At 32.2% G+C, this 13,273-nt stretch overlaps 1 protein-coding gene across 8 annotated transcripts; it reads left to right on the top strand.

Annotated features, from left to right (window-relative positions):
* The first annotated feature begins 3,067 nt into the window (after window positions 1-3,067).
* LOC100820012 (kinesin-like protein KIN-7E) lies at window positions 3,068-10,400 on the top strand. Of its 8 annotated transcripts, none has more exons than XM_041007364.1 (16): window positions 3,069-3,295; window positions 3,428-3,667; window positions 4,623-4,916; window positions 5,212-5,301; window positions 5,384-5,484; window positions 5,610-5,723; window positions 5,818-5,899; window positions 5,986-6,053; window positions 6,142-6,207; window positions 6,298-6,422; window positions 6,998-7,334; window positions 7,826-7,927; window positions 8,029-8,161; window positions 8,265-8,875; window positions 9,251-9,552; window positions 9,850-10,400. In XM_041007364.1, exons 3-16 carry the CDS (start codon window positions 4,697-4,699, stop codon window positions 10,169-10,171), a joined length of 2,673 nt encoding a protein of 890 aa, XP_040863298.1. In that variant the 5' UTR covers window positions 3,069-3,295; window positions 3,428-3,667; window positions 4,623-4,696; the 3' UTR covers window positions 10,172-10,400. The 8 variants fall into 8 exon arrangements, with proteins under 8 accessions (XP_014619958.1, XP_040863298.1, XP_014619956.1 ...); XM_014764470.3 differs by having other exon boundaries at window positions 3,428-3,736; XM_014764472.3 differs by lacking the exon at window positions 3,428-3,667 and having other exon boundaries at window positions 3,068-3,295; window positions 8,283-8,875.
* The last annotated feature ends 2,873 nt before the right edge of the window (window positions 10,401-13,273 follow it).

Genomic DNA, 13,273 nt, shown 5'->3' with positions numbered 1-13,273 from the left:
TGGGGAAGATAGATAAACGAACACACCCAATCTAATTTGCACCTTTTCATCAGGTAAATATCATGATGTGGAAGGCGGATGAAGTTCTATTTACATATTTGCACGTGAAAAAAAACTTTGCTTTTGTACATGCGGAGGAGTATTAGGATAATTAAGTGATTTATTTATCATATTGGTGAATTTCTTATCCAAAGAAAACTACCATAGATATTTATAAAAACATCCTCACACTTAAGTCATTTATCTCCTCAAATATAATAAATGAGAATAAATAATATATTCCATCAAGAATTTTACTCTTTATATACAATATTTATGGGCCTAGGATCCATTCCATGGATTTTACCTTTAAGATTATTAAGAATATTAATCCATAATTACCTACTAATGAGATCTTAATAATAATTATTTTACTCTAAAATAATTTTCTTCTCTTAATTTTTACTATAGACATCTTGTTCTTTACCTTGTTTTCGAGTGATCATGATTGAGGGGTGTTCGACCATGACCAAGAGGTGTCTTACCATAAGTATGGATGTTGCATTAGAGTGGATGGAGAGCTTGAATTGATGGGTATGCACTAAGAACATAAGTCCTCAAGAAAAGCTTTTAAAAAATTATATCATACTATAATCAAATTGAGCAATGATTAACATGATTATCTATAATATATTAAGGATTTTGCTAATCATTATCATTAGGATATTGGCTAATAAATTATTAATAAAAGAAAGTTTTTATAAAAATCATAGAAAAACACAATTTTATGCATTTTAATAAGAAAATCTTTTAATTTTTTAACCAGTCTTAAGAACACTAATTTATATTTATCATATACTAATGCGATTACTTTGATTTTCAAGTACCACCATCATTAATTAAAAGACAATGATAAAAAAAATTGTTTCACAAAGAGAAAATATTTGTTGTCTTGCACCATTATTTTCTTAGATTTGGAAATCAATAGACCAAGTTAGTTAAATTGAAACTATACCCATATGGTTACACATCTCTCATCAACAAAGATTGGTCCAATTGATAAGGAACAAATCTATACTTCAAAAGGACATGGGTTTAATTTCTGCTACCAATATAAGGATCTTATTGGTGAATAATCTATAAATATCTCTATAAATGTTATTTGAGTCTTAAGGTCTATCCTAATCCTGATGAACCCCAGAATCTAACTCACCTAAATTTTTATATAAAAAAAAATGGTTATACATCTTTCATTATATTGACAATACCTAGGGACGTGATTGAATATCCTTTGATCACGATTGAACACCTCTCAGTCACAACCAAGTGTCTATTGATTAGTTATTATTCCATGATCATGATTGGATGTTCCCTTGAAACATGATGGGATATTCCTTCACTATTATCAAACATTTTGAACAAGTGATATATTCGAAACAAGTGAACCACTCTTCAAATATGACTTATTAATGTTATTTTTTATATGAGGAATTTCACAACTTTAATTAATACCAAGTATCATTTTAAAAAAAAGTCAATAACTTATAAATGATCTAATGATGAGTGCATTTGTGTTTTATAAACAAAAAAAAAATTATGGAGTAAAAGATAATTATGTTTTGAGTAGGATAAGATCAATGTGTGGAAAAAAAAAATAGATTGACACCAAGATGATAAAAGACTTAACATGTAAAACTCCAATTATAAGATTTTTTATGTGGCATTTCAAATCTCAATAATCTTTTAAAATGTAATTTAATATTGAAATATATTAAAATGTGAATGTTATTTTTTTATTTTTTGTGTGTTTAATAGGTGTGTATGGTTAGTGTAAAAGTTCTTATGCTATTATAGTAAATGACGCAGTAAAAGAAATATACACTGGTTAATATATAAATTATTTATTTATTTTTATTACCTACAAGGATTTGGTTGAATTAAATAGATCTAATTTTATTTTAATATTTTAATTTAGATTATGTGTGATTTTTTCTTCTTCGAATGTATCAAGTAAAAAAATTAAGTAAAACCAGTCCCTTTATTTTCAATTTTCTTTACTTAAATCTTACCGATCAAAATATCAAATTTTACTCAAAATAAAAAACCTCAAAGTATATGGACAACCTTGATCCCTATAGTAATTATCTTATGACAGTGCCCATAAGAAACTACGTTCTAGTCCGGTACACACATAAACTCAAAATTTGATAATAAATTCTAATGTCACATCTGACAAGATATTTCAAATTTTATTGTTTTTTTTACTGAAATTTAAACTTTCAAAATGATTTCATATATTAAATTTATCACAAACTCCTAAATCTTTGAATAGAAAATGAGAATTTGAAAGTTTTAAATTAAAAATAAATAAAGAAATGTAATTAATTAAAAAAACTAGACATGATTCAAATAAGCCATTTGTTTGGTAGAATGAATTGAAATCAAAAAATATTTGAATTAATTAGTATGGTGGAGATATAAGACCAACACTGATTTATAAATTTTTCTCTTCAATTTCCTTTTATAGTGCAACTTTCAAATACAATTAAGTTAATTAAATAAGACAAGATTTCATTGTAAATCTAAGTCTTCATTTATTTTTTAATGTGAGACAGATACCAGTAATTATTTGTTTTTTCCGTAATAAAGCAGGGTTTTAAAATCACAGATAAAATAGAAAAAAAAAACCATAAATAAAGACTCGATCTCCCATAGGAAGTGCTACAGTATTTAATAACTGTAGTGACCGTTAGACACAAAACTCCAAACGTGTCGATGCTCAGCTCAGCTCGTGGGAATAGAACTTTAATCCGTATGGACGGTTTCTCAAACACAGTCATTAAGACATTAACGTGAGTGGGTACAACTCTGCACGTGCCTAGGCGGCGTTTGGATCACAACCGCTCACATAAATACATCAATACCCACAAAGTCCCTCCCATCACGTGACTGGGAGAATAGCATCGAAGCAAAAAGCAGGGACACAATCGTCATTTACCTTTCCCCTCTTCCACCCAAGCAAGAATAAGGAAAAAAGAAAAATAAAAAAGTCAAATTAAAAAAACGACAAGAAAGAAAAGAATAGAAACATGGAAGAAATAGACACACCCCTTCAGATTTACGCGCCCGCTGGTCCATTCCCAACTACGATGCGTGTGAGCTTCAGATTCTGAAGAGAGAGAGAGTGAAGACTCAACCGACGACTCTCTCTCTCTAACTCGCATTGTGTTCCGTTGTGTTCTGTTTCAGATCGTGGTTCGTCACTTCGTTGTTCGTGAAGTTGGTTCAGATTCTAACTGTTCTATTCCCTCATCAAGTATGTTTTTTTTTTCCTTCTTCTCTATCACTATTCTCTCTGTTTTCTTTTTTTCTTTTTTCTTTTTTATACAAAATCTGACAGTTACTTAACGCTACCGTGCTACGTTGTGGCTTGTGCCGGCTTCTGAAGAAGAATACACTTGCTAAGTTCCAAAAGATCCGCTCATGTTGTGAACCTTGATTTGAAGAATACACTTAACGCTACGTTGCATCATTCAACGAGGCATTTATTTAAGAGAATTAGAGATGATCAATTATTTCTATTTCAGTTCATATCCGATTTTCTGAATTGTGATCTCGAATAAGTAAAAAAAAAAAAAAAACCAGCTCCAGAACTTATCGGAGGTTGCGGATTCATAAATTAACCACGGTATGCTGTGAATGTGGATTAGGTTATCGGTGTTACAGTATGGCGAAAAGGACATGTGGAAGTTGAGAGGTGAAAATTCCTTGGTTTGCAAATAAAAAAAAATGATATGAATGAGAATGAGTGACTGTTTCTGATGCTTTTGTTAATTGGCCAGAAGTAAAAATAAAGAGGAGGAGGGTGGAAAAAAAACTGAAAAGGATGGTACTGTTTGTTTGGGACCAGTGTTGTGCTGCGTGTGCATAACTACCAATTTTTTATGGTCAATTTCATATTTATTATTATGTAAAAACTCTGTTACTTCGTTCTCAAGCGTTATTGGGGGGTCGCTGCTGTTGAAAGCTTTCTATTCTTACATCACAATTGGTCTTTGTTGAAGGAAGGATTAATGGAAAAGGGAACCCCGCTTTTTTATGCTTTGTGTTTAGCCCCAGCAACACTTTTTTTTTTTTTTGTAATTTTTCTTTTCCCTTGCTCCTTCTTTATTCTTCTCTCCATATGAAGCTTGGTACCAAAGAATATATAAGTAAAAGACCGGCATGTTCTTTAACCGGGTTAAACTAAAACCATGATTAATCGTCCCTCTCTCTCTCTTAAAACAGAAGTCTTTTGGTTTTAGGTCGTGATATATTGCCAACCACTGATAGTTTGATGATAAAAGCGTAATTAGTTAGCATTCTGTTTTGTCTCGGTCTTTCTTTCGTTGGTTGGAAATAAATATAATCTAAAGTTAGCTCGTTATTGCTGTTATTGCCTATTTTATTTATCAACCGAAATTAATGGGTTGCTATCTTTTCTGAGTTTGGTCATTTCATGATTATGAATTATGATTATCACTAGCATTTAGTAAAGGGCTTAGTATTTTTTGTGAACTCCCAGATCTTTTCTTTTAAATGCTTGCATTTTGGGAAATGAAGAATAACTTTAATAGTTACCCACCCCACTTGTCCTCTTTTAGGAGTCATGAGCTTGTTCTGAGGTCTGATTAGCTTGCTAATTGGGTTGGAGAAATCATTGAGTTAAAAGAGAGAAATGGGAGCTATTGCTGGAGAAGAGCTGCTGAAATGGGAGAAGATGCAAGGAGTGAGCAGTCGCGAAGAGAAGATTCTGGTGTCAATAAGACTGAGGCCTTTGAATGAGAAGGAAATTGCTGCTAATGAATCAGCAGACTGGGAATGCATTAATGATACTACCATCTTGTACCGGAACACGCTGCGTGAGGGTTCCACATTTCCAAGCGCCTACACATTTGGTAAGCAAATGCCTCTTTTTAATAATGTTGCCTTATTATTTTGGAATTTGTATTGCCATTGAAACTGAAATATTCAGTTTCAGGTTTAGACCTGATATTAAAAAGTACTAACAAGTATTGGGGAATTAACGTGGGTTAGATTTGGCAAATATATAGTCCTAAAGGAATCACTTTCCTTCACCTGAAAAATGATGTTTAATTATTTTTTATATTTCGAATAGTTTCGGATTGCATTACTTTGGCTTAAGGCAAGGCAATGCACTTTTTTCCTAATTTACGTTTTCATTGGTGGTAGACAGAGTATTTCGGGGTGATTGTGTCACAAGGCAGGTATATGAGGAAGGAGCCAAAGAAGTTGCTCTTTCAGTTGTCAGTGGAATTAACTGTGAGTATATATTTTTATGCTGGTTTGTTTCTTAAATGCTTTGCGCACTTTGATTGATATAGGTGTCTATATATTCTTTCAGCAAGTATTTTTGCATATGGGCAAACAAGTAGTGGAAAGACATACACGATGGTTGGAATAACTGAATACGCTGTTGCAGATATTTTTGACTATATAAAGAGGGTAATTAGACTACTATTATATTGATATATGCCTGTTTAACTCTTGGCTTTCATTCTCCACCAGAGATCTTGTTTATAACATTATTAGTAAGTGCTATTGACAAAAGAATATTTTGACTTTTTTAGCATGAAGAAAGAGCATTTATATTGAAGTTCTCAGCAATTGAAATTTACAATGAAATTGTTAGAGACCTCCTCAGCACGGACAACACTCCACTTAGACTACGTGATGATCCTGAGGTGAATGCCTTTTATATATATATTGGATAGAAGTTTAATACTAAAAAAGATTGCATAATTAACTGTTGTTTTCTTGATTCATTATTTTCATCAGAAAGGGCCCATTTTAGAGAAACTCACAGAGGAGACTCTACGGGACTGGGAGCATTTAAAAGAGCTTCTAGCCTACAGTGAAGGTAAAGAACTTTGCAGAGTTTTCTTGTTATAGGGTAGTCAGTAGTCGGTACCATTATATTGCTTAATGCTTACTTTATTCTTGCAGCTCAGAGACAGGTGGGAGAGACATACCTAAATGAAAAGAGTTCTAGATCTCACCAAATTATAAGATTGGTACGTGCATTCCACTTGTATGCTTAAAATATTGTGCTTTATATTTTTTACTGATAGGACTTCCATTAATGGAGTTACAATCTTTCAGACAATGGAGAGTTCTGCCAGGGAATTCCTGGGCAAAGGCAACTCAGCGACCCTAGTAGCTAGTGTGGTATGCTTACATTTTTTAAAATTCCCCTATTGTTCTGGGCATGAAATGTTTATCAAAGATTTTATAATTATTTAATTTGTTTCTCTGCAGAATTTAGTTGATTTGGCAGGGAGTGAGCGCGCATCTCAGGCATCATCAGCTGGGATGAGATTAAAAGAAGGTTGTCATATAAACCGGAGTTTACTTACTCTTGGAACAGTTATTCGTAAGCTTAGGTTGTCTACTTCTTCCTTAGCTTATGTTGTCTTCCTTATTTACGCAGTTTCTAATATAGTTAGAAAATCTAATTTTAGTATTGCTTAGTCTTATTAGGTTGCTTACATTCTTTATGCATGAAACTGACTAGCACAATACTTCATCTTTTTGCACTATTATAATATCATAGGCTAATGTAGTAGGATAGCGCTTCTATGTATAAAATATTAGGGTAATCTCTTTGGTTAATTTATATGAAACTGAGTTGTTAGAGAGCTGAAATCTAGTTAATGTGATGTTTATTTCACCCATCGTCAAGAAATTGAGACAAAGGAAGACAGATTAGTGTACCCTGTTTCTAATTGGAGATATTTTTACATTAGAAATCTTCTGTATGTTCAAACTTTAAGGCAGGAGCTACTCTGTATAACTGTTCATGTGTAAAACTTGGAAGTTCCCCGGTGCTGCCATTGAAATCTTAGATGATGCTCTTGAAACTCCCTTCCCAATTTCTAGTTTCTGTTGATTCTTTCTTCTAACCATATCAAAATAGAAGAAGTTTGAAGTTCTATTGACATAATGTGAATGAATGCAGTAAGGGAAGACATGGACACATCAATTACAGAGACTCCAAGTTGACACGCATACTGCAGCCTTGTTTGGGTGGAAATGCTAGAACAGCTATCATTTGCACTTTGAGCCCTGCACGTAGCCATGTTGAGCAAACCAGAAACACACTTCTTTTTGCTTGTTGTGCAAAAGAGGTGACCACTAAAGCACAGGTTAATGTCGTGATGTCTGATAAGGCATTGGTCAAGCATTTGCAAAAAGAGGTGGCTAGATTGGAGAGTGAGTTGAAAACTCCGGGTCCTGCTACCTCCAATTGTGATTATGCAGCATTATTGAGAAAGAAAGATCTTCAGATAGAAAAGGTCATATAATTTACTGTTTGAATTTTTATGCTATTATGTTTGTATTGATTGTGGACATGTCTATGTATGGAATTTCAAAGATATTTAGAACAATATTGTGCAGTAACCTCTCTTTTCTGGCTACTTGAGTTAGTGAACTGTACTGCCCTTGTGAATTTATGTATCCTAATATTGAAGAAGGGCTGCATCATGTTTGAGTAGACCCCAAATAGACTGCTTGTTTACCTGTCTTTTTCTATATTTTTGGGTGGGGGCAGGGTTTTTCTTCAATATATCTTACTGTTATTTAAGTTTTGTTGGTGATTAGAGATAGCCTTCAACATGTGTGCCAAACTCTCCTTGGAAACACTTGAATGTAGCAGCCATTTTATATATGTTTCTTGCTTTTTTGGGTGAAATTGGATATCTTAGATGTAGTAGTAGAGATGTTAATAGCATTTTACATTTTCCTTACTCCTTAGATGTTGATGATATGAGTTTCAATTATTCAGATGGAGAAGGAGATTAGGGAGCTAACTAAGCAACGTGACCTTGCTCAATCAAGGGTTGAGGATTTGCTTCGCATGGTCGGAAAGGATCAGATATCTGGAAAAGTAGTTTCTATTTTGTAATTTCTTTTACATATTTGAGATCATGCCTCTAAATTGGGATTGTTTTTGTTCAGGCTAGCATTAATAATCATCTTAATCTGCAGGAAGGGGAAGATATCTGGGAAGATGATTGTTCAGTATCAGAGTCATCCAGCATTTGTGGTCCTCATCGTCCTAATACACATATTAGAGAGTTCAACAATCCTCATTATAATGATGGAGACAGTGATCCTGATGGTAGGTCCTTGCATATTTATGCCCGTAGTAGTTAGTTTGATAAAAATGATTATATTCTTTGGTGGAACTGCATCAGATCCCGCCATTATTATACATTCGTTAGCTTTTGCTTGTACAGAAGACCCTGATGATTATTGCAAAGAAGTTCGATGTGTTGAGAATGGGGAGTTAGCTTTACCAATATCTGGAGACGAAAGTGGAATAAGCCAAGAAATATCTTCACATTTGAATGAAGATACTGGAGACAGTCAGATCCAAGAAAATTCAACATTGCTGGAGCAGAGACTGCATGTTGTACAGTCAACCATTGATTCTCTTGTATGTCCTTCCCCTGATGAACAATCTCCACAGGTCATGTCAGAAAATAATAAGAATCTTAGATTAACTAGAAGCTGGAGTTGTACGGAATATCACATGACTGGTTCTCCCGAGTCAGTAGGGGGAATACAGAGGACTCCAGCCAATGGATATGAAAAAGGATTCCCTGGAAGGCCAGATGGTTTGCAGAAGTTTCCTCCATTAAATTATGATGGTTCCACAAAATTGTTAAGGAATGGTTCTCAGTCTTCCATGGGAAGTCTTTCTGTGGATGATCTTAGAGCCAGCAGCATCAGAACATCTGCTGATGAGGATATTACTAGCATCCATACTTTTGTTGCTGGGATGAAAGAAATGGTCAAACAAGAATATGAGAAGCATCTTGTTGATGGTCAGGTGAGAATAAATCATTTTAGCTGCTTTCTTGATCCCCTTCAAATTCAATTAATGAATTACTGATCTTTTAACTGAAATTGAACATGATCCTAAGTAATGAAAATTGTTGTATGCCATTTATTCAATATATGACTGTTGTACTGTTTACAACTATGGCTTCTTAAGTAGGTGGGAGAAACTCCAACTTCGACTGTAACAAGACTTTTATATTGATACTTGTAGGAGGCATGCATAATGAATTGACAATTTGACTTAATTATATATATATTCATACAACGTTCCATTTGATGATTTAAATCTGAATTTTCGAATGTCAGTTTTTGAATCTTGATGCTTGATGGTACTTTTGAGTAAATTCTGCTTTCTGAATTGTAGGATCAGGAGACAGGAAGAAAGAACGTGAAAGATGTGGGTGTGGATCCGATGTTGGAGGCGCCTAGATCTCCTTTAGATTGGTCTCTGCAATTCAAGAGACAGCAGAAAGAGATAATTGAACTGTGGCAATCTTGCTGTGTACCATTGACCCACAGGACCTACTTCTTTCTTTTGTTCAGGGGTGATCCAACAGACTCCATTTACATGGAGGTAGAACTTAGAAGATTATCCTTCCTCAAAGAATCATTTTCTGATGGAAACCAGTCTGTGAGCGATAGTCAGACAATCACACTAGCTTCAAGGTTCTCTCGTTCTGCTACTTATGCCTTTATTTGAGTATCTGATATATTTGGAATTCAAGACGGCCAATGAAAATTTTCGACGGAAACCCTTTGATATATGTTGAGAAATAGATCATGACTATTGCTAATAATATGCTATTGAGTATTTACAAATAAAGTCTCTTCATCCCTTACAAAAAACTATTTCAACTTTGCAAGTTTTGTATATTTGATTCACTTGGTTTTTCCTTGCACCATAGTAGTTGGGCTTATTTACTAGAGTATTTCATGCTGACATGTATATGCTTGGGGATACAGCGTGAAAGCTCTTCGGCGAGAAAGAGGAATGCTTGTGAAGCTTATGCAGAGGAGGCTTTCGGAGAAGGAGCGAAGAAGGCTATACGAGGAGTGGGGCATTGCATTGGATTCAAAGCGCAGGAGGGTGCAACTAGGGAACCGTTTATGGAGCGAAAATGATATGAACCACGTAATGCAAAGTGCTACAATAGTTGCCAAGTTAGTGAGGTTTTGGGAAAGAGGCAAGGCCCTCAAGGAGATGTTTGGCCTTAGCTTCACACCCCAACTCACGGGGCGAAGATCATCTTATCCATGGAAAAATAGCTCAACATCTCTTTTATAGTCGTTTTTATTTTTTGGCCCTCACGTGTACAGTGTTAGAGAAATTTTATCAGAGTTTCTGATTGATGTATGCCTCTTCGTTGAGATGAGAGATGTATGAGTTCTTCTTGATTGGGCGGTTGTATTGTCTTTTTTATAGTTCTGGTTTATCATTTAACAAAGTGACATTTTTTGTTTTCTTTTCGTTACTTCAATTCCCTGGTGCAAGGTTTGTTGTGTTGCTTGTTTCATTGTAAACTACTTTCTCTCCCTCACATTCGAGTTTGGACGAAGCCGTATATACTTTTGTGTACGTACTACGTACACTGAGACGATCGAATTGTGTCATGAGGCAGAGTCAGTATAGATCATTTTAGCTAAACTGAATTAGAAGACATTAATATTAATAAAACTTTTTATATTATGATTCGTGAAAAACATTCAATCTATCATATATAGTATGCTTAATAACTTTTAAAAAATTATCTTAAAATAATTTATATGATAATTTATAATTGGATGATAATATAAAATTATTTTTATTGTTAATACATAGACATTAACTTCTTATCATTTTGTCATAAATTATTGTATATAATAAATTATTATTTTTTATAGTAATTATTTTAATTTTATATTTATAATTTATTTTTAATTAATTAATAGTGTAAATTGTTTTCTATTCTAACAATGTATCAAATTAAACTAAAAATAAAGACAACGAATAAGTTGTCATCTTGGTTACCTACCGACGACAAAATGACAATAAACCCTATTGGTTTCGACCAATTAAATATTAGGCCCTAACTATATAGACTGGAGTGGAGTGTGGTACTGGCTAACCACAAATTCCACATCTGAGTTGGGCTTTTGTTGAGTACAGATCCTCTGCTGCCTCTACACCTGAAATCTCTCTGCAGTAGGAATTGTAGTCATTGATCACACTCTCTCTCTTTGTTAACTTCTAGTAGTATTGTGATTTAACCAGTCAATGGTCCAGATTTTGCATCAAGATGGCTATAGAGAAATTTGGTTTCAAAGGATATGTGTTCGCTTCTGTTACTGTTTTGTGACTTGGAAAATGGTTTACCAATAATAGTGTTGGAAAATCTTATGACGGGATTTTTTATATTTAAAGATTTGTAATAATTCACGCCTAGAATATAACTATTGAACTAATTGAACTGGATGTTGTGGTAACAGGATTTGGAGAAAAAAAGAAAAAGAAAAAAGATTGAGTTGTTTTAAAGGAAGACATTCATCTTAGAAAGTAAATGAAAAAAATAATTGTAGCTTAAAATTAGTGATTAAGATTATAATTAAATTCATTTATATATATATAATGAATTGTGTTAGTGTTTGAATTTTAATTATTATTTTCAACAAATAATTATAATTCTTATCTTATTTTTAGAGTGAAACTCTCAATTTATAAAAGTTAAATCTAAGAAATATATTTGAATAAGACTTAAAATTTGGTTATGATCGAATCATGCATGCATCTTGATCAGTCTCACTTAGCTATAAAGTTCCTTAACTTCCTTTTAACAATTGGATACAAATTTAATCTATTTTTATTGCCTTTTTAGAAATATTTATTCGTCTTAAATACATATACTTATCTCATATTATCAAAATTTTATTATTTTAGTATACTAGAATACAATTTACTTTTTTCTTTTTTTCTCCAAAAAAGAATACAATGTTTTTAAAAATCAAATTGACAGCTGTATCCAATATTAATTTTATTATAAGGGGATCATAATAAATGGAAAATAATAGAATTCATTTACTAATTAAAAATAGTGTCATGTTATTTTGTATCACGATTAGGTATTAAATTGATTTGTTTTGAATTGATTCTTAAGTTCAGTCTTTTATGAAGATTGATTACATTTTAGAGGGTTCATTTTAGAGAATAAACACGACAGTAAATGTTATATGTAACTTTTTTACAACTATTACTCTACCACACATCATGGTATATAATAAGTTTATTTATACTAATTATTATAGTTTCTAATTAATTAAAAGTGTATTTTTTTAAGTGAAAGTGTATTCAAATTATAAAACTCTCTTCTCATGTTTTGTTTTATTATTTTTTATATGTAACAATCAAATTCAAATACCAAAAATTTTGATTTATTGGGAATAAGATTTTGTTTATTAATTTTATTTCCTTAAAAAAAAAATGAATGGATGTCTTTTTCCTAGGAGGCTTGTATCCATTCGGATTGACGAGGCTTGAACTTGCAGCTTTAACCTTCAGAGAGGGTGGTGCTTTGACCAATTCAACTGCAATTCCAAGACATATTTTTATACATATTGATTGATATTTATATGGATATACACTTTCATCAGATGACACACATTACGTTGTAATTTGTTTGTTATTGATAAATTGATTGAAAATTGAATCAATGAAAAAAAAAATCTCTTTTGTTTATTTAAATATTTTTCCTAGATTTTATATTTACACATCTTGAGTTAGTCTCTTATATAATTGATTTTTCTTTTATTTTGGGAAAATATTTAAATTTTATTGAAGATGTGAAGGACTCATAAATTGGTTCCTAAAATATAAATTTAACTGCAGTCAATCTAATGATAAATTGATTTCTAAATTTTACAATTTAATATTAAATTAATCATAAAAAATATAATTTATTATTAAATTAATTTTTAAACATTACAATTTAATGATAAAAATGATATCAACTATCTTTTCTAGGTTCATGGATATTGAATCAATAAACTTCTTCTAATACCTATTCTACTTTTGGAAGACCTTGTGCAGTTGTGCTATATCACCAATCCTAATTTTTCATAGATAAATATAACTAATATATCTCCTTCAGGAAGTATTTTCCCATAATGACCATGAACAATTGTTCCAAAAGTCTTCAAATAAGGATTAGCCAATCTTATTCCTACAGAATCCATTTGAACTATTAGAATTTGACCCGATTAAATAAGAAGATTAATTTACTGCACTTTTTCTCATAAAAAACTAAAATTATATTTTTTATTTTTCAAAGATGAATTTATCTCCTCATCATATTCTTCAAAGAGGATTTTAATTACTTATCCTTGTTCATTTTTACGTTATTTAGCCCATTTGTTT

The sequence above is a fragment of the Glycine max genome, chromosome 12 (assembly GCF_000004515.6).
Source record: "Glycine max cultivar Williams 82 chromosome 12, Glycine_max_v4.0, whole genome shotgun sequence".
NCBI lineage: Eukaryota > Viridiplantae > Streptophyta > Magnoliopsida > Fabales > Fabaceae > Glycine > Glycine max.
Note: the sequence above shows the minus strand (reverse complement) of the source record. Positions and strands in the feature narration are given on the sequence as shown.

What these genes read in the sequence shown, in the direction of transcription:
- LOC100820012 (XM_014764469.3), top strand. Translation starts at nt 4,697, where the DNA reads ATGGGAGCTATTGCTGGAGAAGAGCTGCTGAAATGGGAGAAGATGCAA. An exon ending in CTCACCAAATTATAAGATTG is followed by an intron (nt 6,054 to 6,141) that starts GTACGTGCATTC and finishes ACAATCTTTCAG; the next exon opens with ACAATGGAGAGTTCTGCCAG. An exon ending in AGCATCTTGTTGATGGTCAG is followed by an intron (nt 8,876 to 9,250) that starts GTGAGAATAAAT and finishes TCTGAATTGTAG; the next exon opens with GATCAGGAGACAGGAAGAAA.